We start from the raw sequence: 26,189 nt of genomic DNA on the forward strand, positions 1-26,189 counted from the left end.
GTGGAAATGGTTGGAGTGTAAATAAATCGTAATCGTAATCGTAATCGTAATCGGACATTAGTAACTTTCTACCTTTTGCGCGACGAACAGCGTTCAAGATGGCGTATCCTGCAGCGGCACCGGTTTCAACAGATGACATAAATTCCGCCCTGGTCGATCCATCTCCAGAAACACAGGTCGTTTATTCACTCATCTAGATATACAAGATGTTAATTAACTTTTTAACCCTGAATATTCATTTGCTACCTGTCAGTCCTCGAACAGTGAATAAACAAACATTAAACAAGTTCAAAGATCAGTACTGAGTTAGCTAATGTCTATTTATTAATGGATGAGACCTGTTTTTCTGGGATATTTTGCTTACTTTTTGGGATACATACCTCATTTATGTCTTAACAGAATGCCAAAAATCGCGGACAACAACTGAATATCCGATATATTTCCAGTTCTGTACCAATTAGATGCATTGGCAAAAAGACTCCTTAAGTCCAATTGAATGAGAGAGAAAATCCTCCATTTTGTGAAATTTCTTGAATTTTTACATTGTCACCATGCCTACGAAATGAAGTTATTTTTCTTGTGGGGTCTCAACAACTAAATCAGGGTGGCGTAGGCATGGTAACAATGTTCAAATCCAAGAAATTTGACAAAATGGAGGATTTTCTCTCTCATTCAATTGGACTTAAGGAGTCTTTTTGCCAATCCATCTAATTGGTACAGAACTGGAAATATATCGGATATTCAGTTGTTGTCCGCGATTTTTGGCATTCTGTTAAGACATAAATGAGGTATGTACCCCAAAAAGTAAGCAAAATATCCCAGAAAAACAGGTCTCATCAATTAATAAATATACATTAGATATATATATCTTTCAGCTTTCGAATTTGAATTTTTTATGGATATAGCTACCATAAAAAATTCAAATAGCTCCAATCTTATTGAAAAAAAGCTTGTTGGAATGGGGAGGGCTCAAATAACAATATGCTTTTTGAATTATCTTCAGTAGTTTTCGAGATACCGCAAATTGAAGTTTGAAAATTTGAGCGAAAAGTGTGTTCATGTTTCAATACACAAAAACTGTGATAAGAAGGCAATATTTCATGTAAACAAACTTCAATATCTCTTAAACTAAAAGAGATAGACTAGAAATTTAAAGAGCAATACACTCATAGCACTTTCAGGTGACAGTTTAAAAACCCAAAATTTTTATCTGATTCCAAATGCCTATGGTTTCCATGGAAACCAGCCGAAAAATGGTAAAGTAATGAAAATATTGATGTTAGATCAAAAGTTATGATGTCGAAAGGGGATAGAATAACTAATAGTTATTATTAGTTATCAATAGTTTATGTTTGCCCTAAGTTTATCTAGGAATATCTATTATTATATAGATTATTATTTTTAGGTTTCCATGGTAACGGCAACAAAAAAAATGTGAAATAGTGAGAAATATTGATATGATTTCAGATGAAATAATTTTTTCACTACATAATTTTTGAAATGAATAAACATGATTATCAAGGCCTGTCAGTTAGGTCTATAGCCATAGGGCTCCTATTGCAAATTGATTTACATAGGCCTATAAAAATTTTATATATTATTTGCTAAATGAACTTTTAGTTAAGAAAAGCAGAAAATTAGGCTTGGCCTAGCTCAAAACGCTGAAATTTGAAATATATTCATGATATCATAATAAAATCAATCGGTTCAGAAACATAAACCAAGCAATAGTAATAATACTACTAATAGTAACTAAATAATAATCCATTTGTTTTGTTTTGCGCTAAATTTCAACAATATTTTATATATATTTCAATTTTGCTGCTTTTGGAAAATCCCCTCGGGAGCCTCATTGTCCCATCACGTGCCTCTATTCTTGCCCGTCACAAGCCTCAATTCATCCCATTAGTCGCCTCCCTCTTTCAACAGCCACTTTACCGACGGGAGCGTAGTGGCGATCCGCGCCCTCGTTTGTAAAAATCGGTTTAAAAATTTCTGGTCGAAAGCGCCGTTTGTTTTCAGAAATCATGGTCATATATACTCCCAGGCTGGTGCGGTACAGACGGATTTTGCCGATTTTTGTCGGATTAATCGAACGATTTAACAATCTCAAAGGCACTAAAATCTTTCTCAAGCCACCCAGTCTAACGCAGAAATTTGCTATCTTTAAGAATAATCTTACTTGAAGCGGATTGGTTTATCAATAACGAAGTTACGAACTGTTGAAGTGACATACCTATCGACCGATCTGACAGAGAGTTGGCTCCCTTGTTTTTTTATATATAGTACCTAGGATACTGGGGTCAAAATTTTTTGTCAGGTCCCTGTGGCTCATATAAGGTTGATTTTCGTCCCTCATTTTGAGGGATGAGGCTTTGAGCGTCTATTTCACCCCTTCAAACACCACAACTTACCTCAAACTGACTGTTCTGTAATCAGATGGAAGTTAACTATTGTTTGTGCATAAATTTGTAATCCTAAGTAGCTTTTGACGATCGTAGTAGCTCAAAACTTTTGACTAGTCGCCTCAAAAAACAGTTGAAGTGAAGCAACATAACAAATATGGCGGCTTTTCGTGGTGCATGATGGGAGTGTAAATTACGGATTCGGGCTTAAACTTGGACCGACATTGATGCCAATGCAGATATTATTCTTGTTTCAAATTCTTAAGGTTAAAATTGACCAAAATTTATGCGTTTTATCAACAAGAAATAACATTTAGAGTAATTTTAGAGAGACATATTGAATTTTCACATTTCATTAATTTAGTCCATTATAGCATTAAATAGTTCCAGCAGAGACTTATCACATTGGACTGGTATTTGGAATTAATCCGCCAATGGACTGATTGAATCTTACGACATTACGCCATAGGACGTGCGGCTCAACTCCAGAACAGGTAAAAGTAGAGATCTATCAATCCTAAATGTCGGCCGATTCTTCTCGTCGACAATGTCTACAACCCCGATTGTCGTCCGATTCTACTCGTCGACAATGTCTACAACCCCGATTGTTGTCCGATTCTACTCGTCGACAATGTCTACAACCCCGATTGTCGACCGATTCTACTCGTCGACAATGTCTGCAATCCTGATTGCCGACCGATTTTACTCGTCGACAATGTCTACAACCCCGATTGTCGACCGATTTTACTCGTCGACAATGTCTACAATCATGTGTATGCAATCTTATATAGAGTGGCTGGGATCGAGGGGCTGCGTATGTGCGTGGATTACGCTTATATAGAGTGGCCGGGATCGAGGGGCTGCGTGTGTGCGTGGATTACCCTTATATAGAGTGGCTGGGATCGAGGGGCCGCGTGTGTGAGTGGATCACCCTTATATAGAGTGGCTGGGATCGAGGGGCCACGTGTGTGCGTGGATTACCCTTATATAAAGTGGCTGGGATCGAGGGGTGGTGTGTGCGTGGATTACCCTTATATTGAGTGGCTGGGATTCAGGGGCCGTGTGTGTGCGTGGATCACCCTTATATTGAGTGGCTGCTATCGAGGGGCTGCGTGTTTGCGTGGATGACCCTTTATAATGAGTGGCCAGGATCGAGGGGCTGCGTGTGTGCGTGGATCACCCATATTTAAAGTGGCTGGGATCGAGGGGCTGCGTGTGTGCGTGGATTATCCTTATATAGAGGGGCTGCGTGTGTGCGTGGATTACCCTTATAATGAGTGGCCGGGATCGAGGGGCTGCGTGTGTGCATGGATTACCCTTACATAGAGTGGCTGGGATCGAGGAGCTGCGTGCTTCCGTCAGTTGCTTTTCACAATCAGGATTGTAGACATGGTCGACGAGTAGAATCGGTCGACAATCGGGGTTGTAGACATTGTCGACGAGTAGAATCAGTCGACAATCAGGATTGTAGACATTGTCGACGAGTAGAATTGGTCGACAATCGGGGTTGTAGACATTGTTGACGAGTAGAATCAATCGACAATCAGCATTGTAGACATTGTCGACGAGTAGAATTGGTCGACAATCGGGGTTGTAGACATTGTCGACAAGTAGAATCAGTCGACAATCAGGGTTGTAGACATTGTCGACGAGTAGAATCGGTCGCAGCCGAATAACCCCTTTTCTATAAATGTATCTTTGAGCGGGGAACTATTCCACGCTATACTGGACTTGAACCAACATGATGTTGTCAATGAAACTGGAAAGAAAATCAATCTAATTGAAATCGTACTGCCGGGGCCAAAAGCATTGAATTAATGAAAGAAATTGAATCAAGTCTAATTTAGTTAAAACTTGGAAAATTTAAAACTAATGCCAGAATTAAGGGGTGGCTGGAAAAGAAGATGGAACTGTAACTCTAAGGTTGATTCATTTCTGAAATTTGGGCTTATAAGAAGAAAAAATTATGAGGAAACAGATGAAATGAAATTAAATTTTCTGCGAGAAAAAAACTTGAAATATGTCTTAATTAGATATAACCTAGGTCTCTTTACCACTGTCTGCTAAAAGATTACTAATTCGATTTAAATTAAGTGGATTAAGAATTTTGAGGCCTTCCACGGATTCATCACGACTGCTGAACTATCAATTTATTGCTAATTATTGATAACATTGAATTGAATTGCAGTTTCAAATATATATATTACAAGCAGTAGATTTAACCTCTTCGCTACCATGCGTGTTGTATAGGCCCTACTTACGTCACAAATAATGACCTCTCACCATGCGTGACGTATATTTACGTCGCAAATATATTCATTGACTACAATTGCTGGTGTGGTGAGTATAGATGTACTAGATGATCGTCTGCTTCAATTTAGTTACACTATTTACTCTTAGATTGCGAATCAGTGCCTCAAATACTGAACTGAATCGAATTGAATTTATGCTTGAGTGACAACATGCACCACTTTACGCGCGAAACAAGAAGGCATGAGTGCATGATTTTTTATGTCTGTATTTTTTAGCTGTTTCTTTTATAAAATGTCATCCTGGTCCAAATGTAGTAGACAGTCAATCACTACACGATAAGAATACAAAAAACGTGCTGGAAATGGATCATTACAAGTTATTCAATCAAAATCCATTGATCAATCCACAAATCGATCAAAAAATCTATCAATAATTATAGGTGATCAATTTCTGATTTAATCGATTTGATTCTAAAAAATACCATCTGATAGCTGAGCACCTTGGCTTTAAAAATATATATGGTTTGTAGTGGTGATAATTCGTATTTTCTGAGATCTAAATAGAAACACGAAAATATGTCAAAATATGGGAAAATGCTCTGGTGAGGGGCGTTACATTACCTATGGTATCGAAGAGGTTAACCGTTTCTTATATGCTTTGGTATTTTTAATATATTTGATTTTGTTTATAAAGTCTATTAGAGTTTAATACATTTTCCGCTTGTAATTTTGCTAATTTATTTTTCAATTAAAAGTTGTGATCGAACACTCGTGAGAATGTCCTGTGGTCTCTCATTAGAAAATCGATAAAACCATTTAGACAGTTATTCTAATTGAGGGAACTATTGAAATTTTGAGATGTGCCCTAACCTGGAAACCATAATGTATTCTATGGTGAAACTGAGAGGGATTTGCAAGATAGAAGAATTTTGACCTGGTAGTTAATTTAGGAATAAGCTCCATTTGAAAATAGAAGGAAGACGAAAATATTACAACGCATTTCTTAAGTATGTACATTCTAAGAGAAAAAAAATGGAATCGGCCTACACTCGGTTCAATCGGAAAATTATTTTCTGCCAGAAAAAATATCGGATTAGCAGGATACAAATGTCAGTACAAAAATTGATTTCTCTTGCGAAAAATATGTTTTTAATCCTCCGGAATATAGAGTACCGGGAATCTAAATAAACAGTGCACGTCGCCAGCAGCAGAACCAAATTCCTTATTTGGTGAAAGGGGCGGAGACTAATGTTTTTGCCGACCGTGATGTTGCTGCTGCTCGGAGCGAGACTGTGCCAATCCTCTGCGCTGCCGTGAAATTTTAAGCGAATCATACGATTCTAACGCGACTCTCATCGCAGTTTACGGGTCATGCAATTTGATCAAATAATTACGTATTTCTCCAGGATTCGAACCTGTGGTGCGCAATGCCGAAGCCGGCGCGTTTGTTATTATGAATTCGCTCCTGTTGCTAAGGGAATTTCAGATATTTTCAACTCGTTCGATCAGTGCGGTTCATTGTTAAACTATTCATCGACCCAATCTTGTTCAAAATTTCATGAAATAGCCTAAATAAACTCTGAAATAACCCGATCCATAAATTGCCTTATTTTAGTTAATGGGCTGCAGGATTTTAGCGTGACATAATTCTACTTCCGATTTTCCCATGAACTTCAAACCGGACGTACTCTGACATAATTTTTTTTTTGAAAAAAATGATGATTAAGGTCGACTGCCAGTCCTTTCTGGTCCTATTAAGACCATTATCAGGTATGTACTACCAGAAATGAGTGAGCTAGGCCACCCGGAATGCTCTCAAGTCAGGTTGAAATAGACATCAGTACCTAGTAGCTGTTGTTCCCCAAACAACGTCTAGGGCCAAAGTGCACATATAAGGTTAATTTTGAGGGACGAGGCTTTGAGTGTCTATTTCACACCACTTCAAACACCATCAACTTACCTCACACTGACTGTTCTGTAAGGGGTCATTCATTTATTACGTACGCAAAATTTGCCGTTTTTTATGAGGTCCTACCTTGTGTACACACCTGTCACAAATTATCACAATGCTCCTATCCAGCGTATGCTTTCAATTGAAAATCATAGAAATATGCGTACAGCTTTTGTCTATCACCAAACTGGTACTGTGTGTGACATTATTCCTCTCGTTTTAGTGCTAGGAAGATTGAAGGCTTAAGAGCTAGAAATATGAAACCATATGGAATGAAAATACTGAATAAAACATTGTTAAAATCATGGTTGAGCATTTGAAACCACTTCCCAAGTGGGCATGGTGTCCCTAGACCCCTAGTTTCTGACTTTGTCAGTTAAGTCAGATTCGGTTAAAAAGACACTTCAAAGTATCCACATAATATACGCGTTTATCAAAGGGGCGCCCGACATCCGTCTATTAGTCTATAGCTTGCATGGCGAAATTGGGCGTACAGGTCGTAACTAGTGCGTACCTTTAAGGTACCCACTTCCCTAAAATCATGATTTCTTATGGAAATATAGTAGGGGCCTAATACTTTATTTTCATATGAAATCATGATTTTTACTAGCCTAGTAAGACACGATCGATAATATATGAATGTCTAACATATACATCGTAATCACTTCCGGGGTAGTAAGTAAAGCAAATCATCCAGCGATATATTCATTTTTTGCTCCAAGCAACTGTATAAAAATACTATCCTAGCCCATCGACAAACCCTTGTGACAGGGACTTGCACGATTGGAAGTATCAATGACCAATCCCTGTATAATGAAGTACAGAAAACAAAGAACTCTAGAACCTGGACTAAGATCCTAGTCAGTAACCTGTCTGTGGTTTAGTTTCACGAGCGGATATTTTCACAAACCTGTCAGGAATGGGAAGGTCATTTTTCAATGAAATTTTCGTGAGTCATTTGACTCACGAGAAATTTGCCTGGCATTTTCTGGTCTTTTGAGATATCTGTCTAATTTTTGTTGTAATCAACGCACAACAGATTCGTTGTTTGTTTGATACCTATAACACCTCACCTGACGATCTTAATCCATGTGCAAATCGGCCGTAAAGTGAGAGTAAATTTCCGTCAATTCAACGGCGGCCATTTTGAAAACTTGTGGAGCGTGCTGGCACCTGTGGACTGAGGCCAGGACAACAACACAAACTAAAGAAACGAAATGAAGAAATTGAGAAAATTAAGAAATCAACACTTATTCACATTTCTCTTCAACTAGAATTTATTATTTCATTATTCATTATGGAAAAACATGGCGATTTGAAATACATGTTGGAAAACCATCAAAAATAAAAATAGTCGTTTCGTTTTGGAAGTTTTATTGTAGGTCACCTTGTCTATCATGCCACATGGATGCAATACAAAGAAATGGCGGCCAATGGCAGAATTTGTGGAGAAATTAATTTCTCAGTTGATTAATTGCTCGAAACATACATGAAATTGGATTATTTCGAAAGGTACTGGAGTTAGTTTGTGAATTAAGCCATCAATTGTGGAGTTAGTTTGTGAATTAAGCCATCAATTGTGGACTGAAGTCAATAGAAAGTCTATTTTTGAAGTGTTACTTTTTTCAACCGTTTTTTTTCAACCCTTGTCATCCCTAATGTTGGTATAAGCCCATCGATCGGATTATAAAAGCTTACCACCATCGATTAGGTAACTAACTATAAGATCCTAAGTTAGCGCTGTGTTGCTGTATGGTAGAAACCAGTTAAATTTTTCAATGACAATTTGTTGAATATTTCAGGGCTTCTACTTCCAACAGACTATGATAAGAGTTAAAGATCCGAGGGTTTCTGTAAAATTCTACTCTGAAATTTTGGGAATGAGGTATTTATGCCATTATAGGCCGGTACTCGAAAAACGCCTAATGAAAAACAGAATCAGAAAACACATAACGCCTAATTCCTAGAAAATGACCTAATTTCGTTACTGTACTCTACTGAGACTCACGATCCAACTCAATTATAATCATCAACGGAACAGTTTGAAAATACATGTGTTTTACGCTTCACGAAATGAGACTACTACTCTATAAACTGCATTATAGGATGATGCTAGAATTAATTACATAACCCGAAAACAAACGCCGCGCTTATAAACCAGCTTTCTTGAATTTTGAAACCGGAATGCATAAATATGGTACAACCTACGCTCATAGGTACAACACACACAAAGACTGATAAAATAGCCTTTCTCAAAATATCCTCCAAAACGGTTCACAACCACGTTTATGTGAACCTAGGCCTACCAAACCAATGAGAGACTAAATAATGTCCAACCCCTGAACTTCCTTGAACAAAAAATGATAAACTATATGTTCCATGAAATAAATGTCTTTTATTATCATAATACTCTGTCTTAATATGAAATGATAACATAGATAAGCCTGTGTTTTGGTTGTGTAACAAAACGAGCGTCGAAACGATAGTAGAATCAAAGATGGAACAAGCGGGACTCCACGCTCTCCTACGTGAACTATGTAACGTTGCGTACATAGTTCACATAGGGATTTAGGTCAATTTCTTGGATGTTACTATGAATTAGGCGATATGCGTTTTCCGATGCGGTGTTTTCCGATTGTAGGCACCATATCATTAAGAATTGAACATTTTTACGGTGGAACCCGCTTAATTTGATGAAATTCTTCCGGTTTATGAGCAATCTGTTTTAACGCTTTTGCTGCTTAGGCCTATCAGAGATGCTAGTTTTCCAGAAATATCCGGAATTCCGGAAATTTAGGATCGCCGATGTCAATTCCGGAAATTGGGTGAGAATTCCTCGCGGCGACCAGTAATGGCACGCACCGTAAAAGCGTTCATTTGCTTGTACTCGTCGTCGCTTCTGTGTTATTTTATCTTGGTCTCTGTTTCTGAGGACGTTCTGCTACAATGTATATATGTGTGCTTGTTGTGGTATCTGTGCGTGCGTAGGCGGAGCGCCACTGTTGTGACGCCATTTCCAATTAAAAGTCAATTATCTTTACGCGCCGTTGTACATCGTCCTGCTGACGGCCAACAATGTGAAGATGCACGTGGTAATAATTAAGATGATATCTAATAAATATCATCTTAATTATTACCACGTGCGTGCTATGTCCTGAGGCACGCAGCTTTGTAACTTTCTTTTTGCCTGCAGCTGTCAAGCGGGACGGTCTGCAAAATGAGCACGCATGGAAAGATTGTCAGTCGGGAGTCGGCCGATATAAGGGCAATTGACAGCGGTATAAAAAATAAATTTAACTGGCACTGGCTAGAGTGTAAGGACAGTAATGGGGACTACTTATCGAACTACATTCGTAAGTTAGACTTAGCTGGCGTGGCGTACTGCATCGTTTGTAAAGACCAGGTCAAATACGGTAGTTGCGGGAAAAAAGATATTCTTCGTCACCCGGATAAGCATAAGCAGCAAGGGATGTGAAGCACAACGAATGCCTGCCGTCGTATTTTCAGATACCCAGATCGCTCTAGAACGCATTTCCGGCGATGCAAAAACACAAAAAGACCCCCGTTCTAAATTCCGGAATGTTGGTACTTTGGCCCTAGCATCTCTGGCCTATGGCGTTTTAAAAATATCATGTGAGTGACACCTGATGCTGTGCGTATGACATTTTCAAAATGCCATGCATCTATTGAGCTTAAATCTGCACAGAGCAAACAGTTAAAAAATACATTTGAGAATTTTTGAAACGAAAATTCCAAATTTTTCTTTCGGCAAATGCAGTACGCACTGGGCAGTGCAGGTAGGGTTAAATGTATTCTACACACATTCATGTATAGGTTGTTCATAAATGATAACGGATTAAACTGATCAGAATCGAGCAGATTTGACTGTATCAGCAATTTTTACGATAAGATGGAAATGTTAGTTATCCAGCTACGTATGCCATTTCTATTATGTTTTCAGACTTCTCAAAAGATTGGATTTTGATCAAATGAAGTTTAGTCTTTATTTCATGGGCTTTGAAAACGCTGAGGATATTCCTTCTGATGAAAGCGAGAGGACTCAATTCTGTTTCACGAGAAAAGCAACATTAGAGCTAACTCAGTAAGTAATTGTCAGATAGCCTTGGGAGTTGCTTTCCCACCCTAATATCGGAACATTTTTTTTGAAGTTTTAAAAACGCTTCTATGGATTGTCTTGATATTTGGTTCATACACGTGTCTACCCTAAACATTTCTGCAGTCCAAAAACTGGCCCAATCAGAATCAAAATTGCCATTTTCGTCGTTGAAATCCAGCACATTTTTCAAGTTTTCTAGGGGAATTTCGGAAACACTGATCAATTATCTTGATGTTTCATATATATATATATATATAATATATATATATATATATTTTATATATATACATATATATATATATATATATTATATATATACATGCATCCCCTTAGGGCCATGAGCATAAGAAAACCTAAGATTGCCGTCCTGTGATGTTTTGGCGCCCAAACTTTAATATTGAAATTCAGATTTGTCCACTTCCCAATTGGGTATGGTATCCCTGGACCCCTAGTTTACCTCGAAACCACGAAAGTTCATCAATCATTTCTAAATTAAACATTATTAATTACGCAGCTACCTAGTTGTCATTTGTCACTGAAAATCCCTGTCTGAACAATTGAACATCCGAGGTAAATGTACATTGACAAAGATTGCTTTTGATGAAAAATGTACAATTTGAAGATTCGTAGAGGTTCGCTGTGTTAATCTGGTTTAGAATAAATACAACACAAATAGTAGGTTAACGACAGTAGACTCCGCCTGAGTTGGATCTGATTAACTCGGATAACCATTCACCTCGGATGTCTTTTGAAAATTTTTTTTTTTGACACTAAAATACAAAATACATATCAATGGCCACTCACATATCACTTAAGTCAGGCACATTTTTACTGACCCAAAAGATATGACTTGAGCAAAGTCTACTACAGTTTATTTGACGTATAAGCTTCCATTACTAGTGCATTGTAGTTTCATCAGGTGATGAGTATAGTCAGTGGAAAAACAACAGTATTTATAGGCAGATGACACTTATTAGAGACAACTGAGTCATAAACCTGATGTAGGTTCTATACTTTAGTAGCGAAAGCTTGTGCGTCAATTAACAGGTTAACCTGTAAAAGTAAAATTCGTCTTGTATTCATTCATGTACAATTTGGGAGAACAACTTATATTTTCATGAATTTATACAATTTCTACAGCAACTGGGGCACAGAAGACAAACTGGAATTTGAATATCACAATGGTAATAAGGATCCTCAGGGATTTGGTAAGTGATATTTTAGGCCACACCAAAAAAAAATCCTGTTGCTCGGGCGGGGTAATCACCAAAATGGGTAGGTCGGTAGGGAATTTTTTTTTCTTTTTATAGAAAAAAAATTTCGAGTATTCTTCTGACAGTGGGTAGGTCGCCGTAAATGATTTTTTACGGGACCAAATTTCCAGTTAAAAATGTGATTAGCAGCTAGACGACCACAATAATAAAGGGAAGTTGATGTTTTTGTATATATTTCACGCTTGGAAACTGTTTATAAAAAGAAAAACATCAAAATCTTGAATAGGTGTATAATATATTGTATACGGAATTCCTGGAATTTTACAATCCAAGGTCGCCATTAATATCTGATTAGCAACATTGTCTGAGCACACAAGTACCATATCCAGAATAAAATTGTTAAATCCGATGTAATAAGATATTTTTATCATGTCGTCTCGGTGCCGACATCACGCTTTCACGAAAAAGAAATAATATTTACGAGAATGGAGAGCTTTGTAGTCGGTCGGCCACATGTGTATTTTTGAAAATAGTTATTTCATCCACAATTTTGAAATAGGGCCGGTAGGCAATTTTATTTTATTTCGAAAATAATTATTTGAAATGACGAAATATCGGGTCGATCGGGCCCGAGAAACAGGGTTTTCTTTTGGTGTGGCCTTAGTATAGAATTAGGATCCAAAATTTTAGCACGCTTGTAATTGTGCGTTGGTTTGCTGTAGGTCACATCGGAATAGGTGTTCATGATATTGATGCTGCTTGTGAGCGATTTGAAAAACTTGGAGTTACATTCGTCAAAAAACCTAACGATGGTAAGTTACATGCTAAAGCCTAGCACACATCATTGCTTTGAATCAGCGGAAATAATACTTAAACAATGTTTAATACACGTCATTCTCAGGGTTGTTAGTTTTAAGGAATAAATTCCACTGGCCCAGAGGATTTAATTTGATACTGGTCCTCCATCATCTTACTGGCCCCAGTTTTAATACTGCTGTCTTTTTTGGCCCACTCAGGACTTAAGTCCCTGGACCCAATTCCACAGTTCTGACTCAAGAGAATGAAAAAAATTGAATGAGAGAATAAAAGAGATTGAAAACAAACCAATTTAAACTCAAGAGTTAGGCTTAACTCTAACTCATGACTGAATTTCCATGAAGTTCGTTGTAATGAGGTTGTTTAATTTTCTTTTCACAGGAAAAATGAAGAATATTGCTTTCCTTCAAGATCCAGATGGCTACTGGATTGAAATCATTGATGCTCCAAAGATTGTACAAATTGAAAAAGACATGATACAAAAAGCTTAAGGCTGCATACAAGGAATGATTAAGCTGTGATTCAGTACCACCATTTTTAGCCAACACAAGCTAGCAATTGCATTTGCGTTTCAAAATTTTAGAAATTAAAAGCGTTTTCCGAGCACTTAGAGCGATCTTGAACCCATGAGAACGATCTTGTTGTAAAGATTTGAATGTAATATCATTACCTTTATGCATGTGTCGGGGGTAATAAATGGATGGTCCAAAATGTGTCCAATAAACATAAGATTCCTACTACAGATGATTCGAATCCTGTATTCGGCTTATGGTAGGAAATGACGTTGGTTGTTTCATAGCTTGTTCTGTGATACGTTGTGCGAGATCTTTTGAATGGTCCGGCATAAAAGTCACAGTGCCTCAGAACTTTCCTTGAGTTAATTAGTTGTAAAACGCTCGATTCGTCTATATGAGCATGATGTTTAGAAGCTACGATTTATTTTTTTTTCTTCAACCTTTACAACGAAGTATCGGATACAACAGTTTTTGTTTTGCCCCCAGAACTTTTTAGTAAGGAGGTTTGATTGTACAATGTTCCTTCCAGGTGGATAGATTTTGAAATAGCCTGATTTTCAATAAACTTTTTACATTTGCTAGCCGCCATTTTGTCAGGGTGCTTTAGTCCTAGATCGTTGGGTCATCTTTTTTCTTTGTTAAAAACTATTTATGATGCGTGTTTTATCACATTCAGTCAACCTCGGTTAATCAATCTCCGGTTACACCGTATAAGTACTTTTTCCGTATAAATAAAATGGTCCCATTTTAAGCTCCACTGTGACCGAAGGTAAGGGGGTGAGCCGTCGTCGTCTGTCCGTTCGTGCGTCTGTCAACTTTTTCTTCAAATCACTACTAGTCCTACAGTTTTAATCAGATAAATTCCAAATTTGGTATGAATGTTCTATGGACCTAGGCCTATAGAGTTAGGGAGCCATTTTTAGCCCACTTGGGACTTTTATTGCTTTCACTTTTCGTCCGTTGTCCGTCCGTAGACGGAATCCAGTTATTTTGGGAAGTTTTGAAGACGCTTCAATGTAATGTCTTGATATTTGGGTTACACATGTATCTACCCTAGACACATCTTCAGCCCAAAAACTGGCCCTGTCAGAATCAAGATGGCCGACTGGCAGCCATTGTTGTTCGCCAAGATCGGCACTTTTTACACATTTTTGAACTTTTTGAGGGAAATTTTGAAGACACTTTGATCAATTACCTTGATGTTTTGTAATATATTTAATTCCCCCAAGGGCCCATCACCATAAGAAAAATTGGTTTGATCGGACTCAAGATGGTCGTCCTATGACCTTTTTAGTGCCCAAAAATGTCAATTTTGGCCCATTGCAATTTGTGATGGGTATTCTTTGAAAAGGGATCTTTTATACCTGATTTTTGATCAGCCAATTATGACACAATTGGCGGCCATTTTGGTGTCATCAGTACTGATTCGTAGGTGGAAGAAAGTTTTTCCACATTAAATTGATACCTTAGCATATTGTGTTACCATAATCAATTGGAAAGTTGTAGCTCATAATGTGTCCTATGATTGTGGTGAGTTTCAAGTTCATTGGTTTTGTATATGGCCACAAGGGGGCGTTGAATAATACAATAACTTAGTATTTCTATATTATACTTGTACCTCTGCATATTTTGTTACCACAATCAATTGCAAAGTTGTAGCTCATGACATCAAATATCATTGTGGTGAGTTTAAAGGACATTAGTTATTCTATATGGTCACCAGGGGGTGTTGAATAGTAGAATAACTTAGTATTTCTTATTAGATTGGTTCCAAGGCATATTTTGTAACCATGACCGATTGCAAAGTTGTAGTTCATGACATGTTCTATGATTGTGGTGAGTTTCAAGATCATTGGGTTTTGCATATGGTCACCAGCGGGCGTTGAATAGTAGAATAACTTAGCATTTCCTTATTAAATTAGTAACAAGGCATATTTTGTTATCACAATCAATTACAAAATCGTAGCTGCTGACATGTTCTATTTTGGCGAGTTTCAAGGTCATTGGTTTTTGTATATGGTCACCAGGGGGCGTTGAATATTGAAATTGTTAGATTGTTGAGCATTTGAAACCACTTCCCAAGTGGGCATGGTGTCCCTGGACCCCTAGTTTGGATTTGTCCCCCAGGGGCGCCCCTGGGGATGGAGTTTCTATTTCTTCAAATCGCTACAAGTCCTACAGTTTTAATCAGATCAATTCCAAATTTGGTATGAATGTTTTATCAACCAAGGCCTATAAAGTTACAGAGCCATTTTTTGGATTCGTCCCCCAGGGGGTGCCATTTCTATTTCTTCAAATCGCTAATTTTCCTAGTTTTAATCAGATCAATTCCAAATTTGGTATGAATATTCTATGGACCTAGGCCTATAAAGTCACACTGCCAATTTTTGGATTTGTCCCTCAGGGGGCGCTCCTGGGGGTGGAGTTTTTTATTTCTTCAAATTGCTACTAGTCCTACAGTTTTAATCAGATCAAGTCCAAATTTGGTATGAATGTTCTATGGACCAATACCTACAGTACAGAGCCCTTTTTGTATTTGGCCAAAAGGGGGCACCCCTAGGTATGCAGCTTCTATTTCTTCAAATCACACAGCGGAGCTATATAAGCCGACAGGCTCCTTGTTCGGTAACGTTATTCCCTTTAATATTCTCTGTCTAATTCGTACTCCATAATCCGTATTTTCACTTATTCCGTAGACAAATGAATGGTCCCGTTGCCCAATTTATATGAAAATCCTTATTTGTAATCCGTATCAGCTGTCGGGAACATGCACATGCAAAAATTATAAACATCTGTAATCTAATGAGGTTAATGTGGCCAGTAGGAAATATGAGAAACTCCAGAAAACACTGAAGTTTATCCATCAATGTCACACCAGGGGGTGTTTTCTTTTCATGTATTAATGATATCAAATGGATCTAAGTAATGAACCATCGGATACTATGAACTTTTTATTCCCCCCCTCCAACAGATCGTTACAACGTCATTCTACTGTAGTAGTAATGACTAAACCAGCTATTATACGGATTGTGCACATAAATTCAAAGTTTATACGGGTAATAGTTAATTCGTATCAATTACGAATTATCTGTTATCCGTATATCACTTAATCCGTACTAAGAAGCTCAGTCCCTAGTGATACGGATTAACCGAGGTTGACTGTATTCCATTGGTCCAGAGATGGATGTCGAGCTTTGGCAACATTCTAATCGTGTAAATCAGGGGCAGATTTAGGGGGGTCCAGACTCCTGCCTTCCATTAAGGTTGACCTTTCCATCAAGACGGAAGTTGTGAAAACTGATCAATTTGACACTCATCCCGTCTGAAATTGTATCTTTTTGAGTTTGTTTCTTCAAAAATATCTTAATACCGAGAAATTTAAAAAAAAACTGGCCAAATTTGTAAAAACTTAGAAGTTCCTTATTTCTATAAATAATTTTTGAAGAAATTAAATTAAAACATTTGAGAAACAGTGCGCATAAACGCCCCTTTGAAGCGGAATGTAAAAGATATCTTCCAAAATTTGTTTTATACGGCTGTTCAACTGCAGCACATATGTTGCCATTCCGAGTTTTAGCACTGTTTTCTATGAGTGTACGTATTTCAGTGTATGTGTATTAATTTTTCATTTTGATTGTGCAGATTTACTTCTAGGCCTGATAATGCACCAGTCAGTGAAATGCACCGCCCTGGGGGAGGGAGGTGGGGGGATTAGCACTATTTAAGACTCAGTGGCGATCCAGCGACTAAATATCATGGATTCCATGCGGTAACATCCACGCATTAGCACACTCCCCAGGTAGTACCGCATTACACTGCATTATAAACAATGATTTCATTTTGCAGTGAACTGCTTGCATAAATCGTATAATCAGTGTACCCAGTCCTGGAAGTGGTTGTTTCCCGTGATCTCCATCGCTCTACCATCCTAGTCTCTGTGATACATCTGACACTAAGGTTCTTGGTGAAACGATCAGTACCGGTAACTCTAAATTAATGTTTTGTGGTTTATGTGAAGAATTCATACTGTTTTAGTTTATAGTCCTTAGCCGGTTAAGGGCTTATTGGGTACATCTCTTTATCGTCAACTTTGAACATTGCGTATGATTCATAACGCTCCACTTGGACAATATCCCCGCCATTATGTGTGATCTGTAGTGCAAACCTCCCCGCTTGGAGGGGTGATGCACAGCACAAACATAATATGTACTGAAATTGTGTCACTGCTAGCAACGCAATGAATACCCGTTGAGCGATCATCTAGTGTCAGCGCTGATCCCCGTTTTCATGCCCCATCCCCCCAGCAGTGTACTTCACTCACTGGTGCATAATTTACCATTCACTCCCTTTACTACCTGATCTCTGTAACTCCACAGTACCAGACCTATTTTTTGTGATATTTAACGCTACACATATCTTTGAAGGTGCTAAAGTGTTATCTTGTAAAGAAAACTAATAAACAGTCAACCCCGCATAAGTCGGACATCGAATTAGTCGTATCATCACATCTCTCGTATAATTATTTTGGTCCCGATATTTTTCTTCTTTAAACCCAATTATGCTTATAACTCGCGCTCAGTAAGTCGAATTTTCACTTAAGTTGTATCAATTTTGGAAGCCAAATCTTCTTATTCCATTCAAAATAAAGTAAGTCGTAGCCCGATATGCCGGCAGCAGATAAAAATACCCTACGATATTGTCTATGGAAGTGTTTAGACAGTTACATGTAACCTTCTTAATGTCTACATAGTGCACGTGGCAGCTTTAATTGATAGATTGAGGGTAGATTTCAGCGATATAGGATATGCACTGCCAGCTCAGGATACGACCACATAACTCGTACATCAAATCGTCAGTCCCGAGGGCTACGACTTATGCGGGGTCAACTGTAAATGCGACAAACTAATTTTTAAAAACCCTATTCATGATGTATGATGATAAAAATTACGATAAACTAAGACAAAATACAAATCTATTGTTACCATAATCTTTATTTGTTTTAGTTGTAATTAGTACCTTTTGTTCCATAGCACATTTTTGCAACGGGGAAAACCTACAACCCATTTCTAACGAATAAACTACCAAAATGATCAGAAATTTATATATTATTAACCATTCTCATAACAGCTTAATAGACCTACATGTGTATTATAATTCACATTGAAACTAGACAAGAAAAAGATTTAATTTGATGCAAGTTTTTTAAGTTGTACACAATTTAGATTAGTCTAGGATTGGGGAAGCTACAACTGGAGTGGGGTTTCATGAAGAGGTACGATATTTTGTATTCTTTATATGTCAAGCTTAATGATGCATTTAAGGTCTTTCACGAAATCCCATCAGACCCTTCCAGCACAAGATGGCCGCTATATTTCAAATTTAATTGCCCTTTTCCATCACAGTAAAGAAATGTAAAGGTAGGGGGGACACACGAGCATATTTTTTCACCCGATCGCGGCGATTAAATTCGCTGACAAATTTATACGCCTATTACGAGCGGGCACAATGCATCCTATTGGTTGGTAAAATTGGATCGCTCGGCGGAATTAGCCGAGTGCAGGCAGATGAGCGACCGGTGATCGAGTCGGCCGACGAATTACACGCTCGTGTCCCTACCTTAACTAATGCCGTGTCATTCTTGGTTCACAGACGTCATGTCATTTCATTTGCCAGCATTATCAGTGATATAAATAAACCTTTCAATGGAGGCGTGCATCTTTTCCAGAAGGGTCTAATACAGACCAGGCCATTTCTCAGTGCACAGCTGGAATTGAGACAATAAGCACACAAGCTGCGTTCAAGTTTCATCTTTCAACGAAGAACGATCAAACCGCGATGAAAACTCTTGCAAAATTTTATGTGCGCTTTAAAACAATCTAGAGTTATGAACATTAACGTGTAGCGTTAATGATTTGAACGAAGTCTGGCTTTAGTGAAGCTCCACCGACGAGGAATCCATCTACATCGGCTTTTTGGGCAAGTTCACGACAGTTACTTGCGGTGACGGAACCTACAAATAACGACAACACGCAAATTTAAAAGAATAAAATGTTCGCCTTGGCGTTTTGTTTACTACCGACACTCAAGACTTTTTCAATACCAGAAATTGAATAAAATTCGAGAAATTTCACTGAAAAAGGTTCACGTTAGAAAAGAGCAGTGAATGGTGTTATTAGGACATTGACATTATCATTAATATTGATGGGTTTTTCGTGAGTAACCTTCGAACATAAACATCTTTGAGTTAGGAGAGGGAAACGGTGAAAAATTCACAATAAACACTAAGAATATAATAGGGCTTTAATAATAAATCATTTCTCACCTCCGTATAAAATTCGAGTTGTTTTGGCCACATCGGCAGAGACATTTTTGTTTAACCATTGACGAATCTGATCGTGGACCTCTTGAGCTTGATCAGGGGTGGCTGTTTTGCCGGTTCCGATTGCCCAAACAGGTTCATACGCTATAACAACACGGCTCCAGTCGGTTACATTATCTGTTCAGGAGAGAATTCAAGAAAAAATATTTTTACCAATTTGAAATAATTAAAGAAGCTCTTCAAAGCTCATTAAAAATGATTATCTTTTGAGTATAACTTTTAGTCCACAGTATGTATGCAGCTGTCGATCTGCCCTTTGTCACAACAACAATTGTGTGTTGTATCGTTATAATCCACCCCCTCAGATAATTGGATCTTTACCTAGAGGATTTTTTCGGCGGAGGGGTCAAAACTGGCAGATTTTTGCATATGTAGTAAATGAATGGTCCCTGAAGAACAATACTAGTAGCATGCATTGTATGTGCACTTATAAGACTGGCGTATGTCGACAAGCAAAGCAACTGAGGCCGACTAGCGGGATACAAGATCCTCCCAGTTGCTTCCCTGCTTATGTCGTTTACAATTACTGGCAACTGCAACAGTCCTGATGGTTATGTGATAAGCATTTTGAGAATAAATTTGAATTACATGTATTGGGAAATATATTTCTAATAGAAAAGCTATTTCTTTAAGATCTTTATCTTTCTGATTCTGTTTTGAATACAATGTGCTAGCGACATCATTTAAAGATGGCCGCTCACACCATAATGCTGCCAATTTCGTTTCTAGATCTTTGGTCCAGTCATCTGCCTTGCTGAAGGTTTTAGTTAACATTTTTGAACTATAATTGGATTTGAAAGTTTATGACTAATTACAAATGAGGTTAACTAGCGGTCATAATTTGTACTATGTATATGCAGTCTCTTATTTGTTGGAACCCCTTCGCTCAGTTCCGTCACATCGCAGATGAGCTTATTCGGTTGCGATCAAAAGCAACAGTCCGCCTAGTCACTCACCTGTCCAGTGTTCTCTATTGTCATAAATTCTCAGGGGCAGTATGTACGCGAGAACGAGCGCCAAAGGCGCGAGCACTTATCAGAAATTGTTGTTTCATTTTGTACGTTTTATATAAATCCTTGTAGGTCAACTTGTCTATCATGCCAAATGTGTGCAATACAGAGAAATGGCAGCCAATGGCGGTATTTGTGGAGAAATTAATTAATTTCTCAAAATAATCGCTCGAAACATACATAAAATTGGATTATTTCGAAAGGTACCTGTGTTAGTTTGTGATTTAAGCCATTGATTGTGGACTGAAGTCAATAGAAAGTATATTTTTGAAGTCCTTTTTTCAACTGACTTTTGGCCCTTGTCATCCCCTAACGTTGGTATAAGCCCATCCGATTATAAAAAGCTTACCACCAACAATTAGGTAACTAACTACAGTCCGCCTACCGTAGGCCTAAGTAGAACTTGGGCAACTAGCCAGATACGACTTGCGACGAGTCGGTTAGGCGTTGGGTTGCCATGGCGAGCCGGATTATATCGAGCCGATAGAGCAGCAACTGGCTGTCTCTAGTAGGCCGCTAGTTGCCGCTAATCGGCGATAAATGCAGTTGCGTCGGTAGGCGTCGCATTGCTTGCCGACATAAGCCAGCCTATAGCTGCATATAGCTCAAGGCAATCATGGAAGCAGATACATAGCAACATCCGATGGATGTGTTGTGTTACACCTTCCTCTTGTATTGATCAGATTATCTTTTCTAGATGACATAAAAACTGATATAAATAACCAAAGTAGCCAAATACACTAAATACACCAACCTGCAATTGCTTTCAACTGAGTGAAGCAAACATCTTCTGTTTTTCCAGCTTCACGTTCTTCCAGTTTTTCTCCGATGCACGGTATTAAATTCAAGCCGGCTGAGAGAGCGTGGGCAACTTTCGCACCAATTAACTATATTAGAAAGGAAATAATAAATAATCATTGCTTGAAAAATTTGACTTAAAGCTGTCTGACTTACGCCAGTTCTACTGTATTGGGTTTTCAAACAGTTTGTGTAACTTTTACAGATACGTTAACGGTGTGGTGAACATTGGGTTTTCAGTTACCCTAACGTTTTGATGTGCACTTTTGTTTAAATGCTTTTGAATTCAAATCGGCAGTTTCAGTACGTGCTCACTGTTATTGTTTATGTTAGCAGACCTGCGCGTTTCTGACGTCATCTCTGACAAACGCCTGCAGTTTCCAGTACTTTCACTAGACATTTCTTGTGATATTTTATCGTTGTATACCATTATATACAGTTGCTACCATTGTATATGTCATGTTAATGGTATATAAGTGAGTAGCGCTGTAGGTCTGTGAATACGGTGAACGAATGATGTTTATTTTATCGATTATACATAGGCCATGCATACTAAAAATGGTGGCACCGCGGGCTGTATGGAGCACGGAGTGAAGGATAAATAAATGACAGAGCTGCCAACCCCTGAAAATTGTTTTGAGCGACAGAGATCCCCATTTTCCAGACAGCCATCAATTTTCAGGGACATCCAAGAATTTCAGCATTTTAGCTTTTTAACTTACAATCAAGCACTATCTTGTGCCCAGGTGAAGAGAGCAGCATTATGGATGAATGTTTCTTAAAATTCAAGAAACAGGAAATCTAACTCAATGCGTGAGAAAGTCAAGTACTGACAGCTAGCTCACTTGCCATATTATATCAAGCCTTGAGTACTGACTGCTAGTGCCACAGTGAACATTTGCCTCATCATATTCACTCACTGTGTATATCGATTACATATACTGCTAGCGAAAAAGAGCCAACTTTCCATTGAAAACATTGAAATTAATAAAAACCATCACAATTTCCGTGACAAAAACTTATTGTTTAATAATCCGTGACATTTTAATGCTTCACGGGACAGCGGGACAAACGATGAAATTCCGTGACTGTCCCACGGTAACTTAATTATAAAGAATATATAGGACCAATGGTCCAGTGGCTCGCCAAACTGGTGTGGGGAAGTAAAAAATCTGTCATGTAGCCTACTGGTACGCAAAAATTCATTTCATTGAAAATGAAACAAGAATCATAATTTCAATACATCCCTTGAATGGCCTGAAACAACTAAAACTATGAGTGACCCGTTAAGATACGGTACAAACTTGGTGAGAGCTTGGGTTTCATCGGAGGTTTTTCATTATCATATAGGGACCGATCAGGACAGAAGCTCCCAAGTTCTTCAAATTTGAGGCCAGTGCCGGTTACTGATGAAACAAAGTTTATCGACTGACATGGTCTTCAATGATTTCACGATAGGATTGCTTTAAGCTTATATCTTCACTCAAATCAAAGACAAATCATTTACGCACGACCTACACCGTGGCGCGCATACAGAGATGTCCTGGTTACTGCTCATCCTGGGTTACTGGAGCATTTTGTCTACGTGACTAGGATCACAGGTCCCTGATAAGACTCGTGGAGGTGCAGGGTTCTATCAATTCAGAATGTCTCCCTCTGGAATGAATTGTTTAATTTGGCCTACACGTAGACGTTTTATTGGGCACACCGTTTTTTGAACTTTCTGGAAGCAGACATGTGTGGGAAGTCTCTTCCCCTCCCATTTTTGTTAAGGAGTTTTTGTATCAATCTCTTTTTGGTGAGTTTAAACTTAATACTTGGGTTTTCATTTACTTTAATTAGGGGAAATATTAATTATCATTAATTATTTGTATCTTACAGTCAATAACATAAATTTTGGGGTTTTGAAACGTTGCCTCCACTGGTTTTACCAGCGGTACGTTGATTGCATTTTAAATTATATTTCAGGGTCTTTTCTCTCCCCGTTATTTCTTTTCGAAGTTCGTTAAGTATTTAGTTGCGGAACTCTCAGTGTGTGCGTGCTTTATAATTTTTTAAACAAGGAATTCTGTTGTTGTGGAGATTGTCAAATAAAGGAGCTTGATAGCGGAGCTACTATTGTTTTTGTCTTTTATTTTGGGCATCCAGTGATCCAGACAGTGGACCACTCTGCTACTGTCACATATCGTAGTCGGTATTTACGAAGAGAAAGTTGTAGTTTTATATTTGATGTGATGATCAATCGGTCCTACCTCATTCGGCTCTCCAAAAACATGTCGGCGCTCTGAATGTCCCAAGATCACCCACTGACATCCAGTATCTTTAATCATAGCCGGACTGCAGCGAAACAAAGACATGACAAATACGTATATTTAAGGATCAATGGCAGAGAGAATAATAATAGTAATGGAAAACCTTTCTAAATCTTATAACTAGAAAGAGTCTTTTTATCTGGTCAGGTTAGCAACAAGATAGCAATTGCAGTTCGATCAAAGACATTCAAATAATTTGAGTTGCAGATAACTCTACATCAGTTTGCACTGAATCGTAAGACCATTCAAAATTAACGATAGTTTACGAGTCTAAGCAAACCAAAGAATCCAATGCTGGGCCAGGGCCACTGATCTGACTGAAGGGGCAGAAGATTATGTGTTCAAGTCTACTCTCATAGTTACTGGGTTGGGACATCCTGATATGACGGTAGGCGGGAAAATGATTATTATTTTATAGAATTCCTTCCATTTCTTCTTTCAGAAATAAATTCATTCTTTCTTTCAACAAACTCGTCATTGCAATAAATTTCATACCAATTTCATACCGACTAATCCAGTTACAAAGCTATCTTGTGTCAAAAACAAAGAAAACTGGGAAAATGAACCATAAGTCGAACCACTAGGCCTATAACATCGTGGTCGGCTGAGTTGTTGGGGTAATCCTAAAACCAAGTCAGGCTAATTATGTAGTAGTGTGCTTACTTATTTCAGGGCTCAACCTTTCAGACTTTAAAGTGTCATTAGAGAGAAGAGGGAAAGAAATTACAAATTTTCAAGCGCAATTCTTAGTATTCAAGCCATCAATTGTTGTCTTTGTTTTACCTGATTTCACCAGTAAACGCGCCTTTCTCCACTTTGTAACAATTCTGGGCCGAAACACCAACTTTTGTATCTTTCAACTTGCTTTGAACATAAGACAAATAGATTGTTGGTGGCGCGACAACAACCTCTGCAATAAACAGAATCAATTGGTTAGGCCTGTTTTTGAGATGCTCACTAGGAAGTGAGCGCGGGATAGCCGCTCAGATAGCCAAATATGAAAGAAAATTGATTTTAGAACTAGGGGGCTTCAAGAGGCCCATGGGCCTTGCAGCATTGGTAGATTATACTGTGGTAAGGTATTAAGTGGTTAATGCTTAACATCTGCCGGAAAATGTTCTTTGACGATGTTGATTGGGAGGACCACAGATTTAAGAATTGAATTTCATATTTTTGCCGAACGATTAAGCCTAGGCTAATTGTACTGTTAAACATCATTAATGCTATTTTGTTTAAAAGACAAAACTAGTTTATTCTGATGTTTTCCATCATGTCCCAGCCAAGAGATTTATATCAAGATTTATCAAGGCCCTATTGCTGAATAATGAAAACAAAAACAGAACGATTCAATGAAAATTTTAGAAATTAAAAGCGTTTTCCCGAACAATAAGAGCGATCTTGAACCCATGAATATCATATTTTGGAAGGTAATGGCTATTTCCAATGTGACACATTCATATTTCTCATCCGATTTCGATATTCCAGGCTTGATATGAAAGAATGTTGTGCGCATTTGAAGCCCTCGATCATCAAAATTGGTGAACGATTTCGTGTCGAAATCAACGTTTTAAATTTCAAAATCGACAAAGCCGGTATCATAGCATTTTCGGTCCAGGTGATTTCGGCCCTAATTTCGTGTTAAAAGATATATAATTCATGAACTATTCATTGGAAGTTAACGGGATTAGTTGCGTTAGAAGCAGGAAGCTATTAGCTCTCATATCATGCCTGGATTATAGAAATCGGATGAGAAATAACGAAATAGTAAGTGACTGAAGTTGAGTAGTTTGTGAGCGTCATTAGCCCCCTTGTTATCTTATGTATGTTATATACATAAGATTAACAGATTATCATTTTTACATTACCTACAACTCTGATACCAGCCCCTGTGGTCTGGGTAGGTGGGTACAATAGGATCGTAGAGCAACAGAGATCACTGCGGAGACAGCCACACTACAGGACTGGGTAAAATGTAAACGCTGTGGCTACTCGTACGGATCCGTACGGATTACTCTGGAGGCTATTCGTACGGAACTAGGAACTGTACGCTAATAACTGTCACTGATTGGCTGATTTATGCCACGCATGCGCACAGAGGTGCGCGATTTAGAAAATCCAAGGAAAGTGTGACGAATAATACCACTTGACTAGTCTAGTACCATCGTTCTTGTTTCAAATCCTTAAGGTTAAAATTGACCAAAATCTATGCGTTTTATCAACAAACTAGGGGTCCAGGGACACCATGCCCACTTGGGAAGTGGTTTCAAATGCTCAACAATCTAACAAATTCAACATTCAACGCCCCCTGGTGACCATTTACAAAAACCAATGACCTTGAAACTCACCACAATCATAGAACATGTCAGCAGCTACGATTTTGTAATTGATTGTGATAACAAAATATGCCTCGTTACCAATTA

General features: G+C 38.2%; 2 protein-coding genes across 3 annotated transcripts in view; one reads left to right on the forward strand and one right to left on the reverse strand.

Annotated features, from left to right (window-relative positions):
• Nucleotides 1-18,305, forward strand: LOC141908617 (lactoylglutathione lyase-like). 2 transcript variants are annotated; one of them, XM_074798720.1, is made up of 6 exons: nucleotides 1-176; nucleotides 8,411-8,493; nucleotides 10,570-10,710; nucleotides 11,866-11,933; nucleotides 12,662-12,751; nucleotides 13,137-18,305. In XM_074798720.1, the coding sequence occupies exons 1-6, from the start codon at nucleotides 99-101 to the stop codon at nucleotides 13,244-13,246; spliced, it is 570 nt and encodes a 189-aa protein (XP_074654821.1). In that variant the 5' UTR covers nucleotides 1-98; the 3' UTR covers nucleotides 13,247-18,305. The 2 variants fall into 2 exon arrangements, with proteins under 2 accessions (XP_074654821.1, XP_074654822.1); XM_074798721.1 differs by lacking the exon at nucleotides 1-176 and adding an exon at nucleotides 2,329-2,899.
• LOC141908616 (triosephosphate isomerase-like) overlaps nucleotides 18,246-26,189 on the reverse strand; it is an 18,601-nt gene continuing 10,657 nt past the window's right edge. Inside the window, exons 2-6 of the mRNA XM_074798719.1 lie at nucleotides 24,553-24,679; nucleotides 23,710-23,794; nucleotides 21,414-21,546; nucleotides 19,593-19,766; nucleotides 18,246-19,280 (exon numbers count right to left, since the gene is read on the reverse strand). Of these exons, the coding sequence (XP_074654820.1) occupies nucleotides 19,162-19,280; nucleotides 19,593-19,766; nucleotides 21,414-21,546; nucleotides 23,710-23,794; nucleotides 24,553-24,679 (638 nt within the window). The 3' untranslated portion in view covers nucleotides 18,246-19,161. The remainder of the gene's footprint in view (nucleotides 19,281-19,592; nucleotides 19,767-21,413; nucleotides 21,547-23,709; nucleotides 23,795-24,552; nucleotides 24,680-26,189) is intronic.

The sequence above is a fragment of the Tubulanus polymorphus genome, chromosome 7, assembly GCF_964204645.1.
Source record: "Tubulanus polymorphus chromosome 7, tnTubPoly1.2, whole genome shotgun sequence".
Taxonomy (NCBI): Eukaryota; Metazoa; Nemertea; class Palaeonemertea; order Tubulaniformes; family Tubulanidae; genus Tubulanus; species Tubulanus polymorphus.

Coding starts and splice junctions, on each gene's coding strand:
- LOC141908617 (XM_074798720.1), top strand. CDS start 99: ATGGCGTATCCTGCAGCGGCACCGGTTTCAACAGATGACATAAATTCC. Junction 11,934..12,661: donor TAAGGATCCTCAGGGATTTG/GTAAGTGATATT, acceptor GGTTTGCTGTAG/GTCACATCGGAATAGGTGTT. Junction 12,752..13,136: donor CGTCAAAAAACCTAACGATG/GTAAGTTACATG, acceptor TTCTTTTCACAG/GAAAAATGAAGAATATTGCT.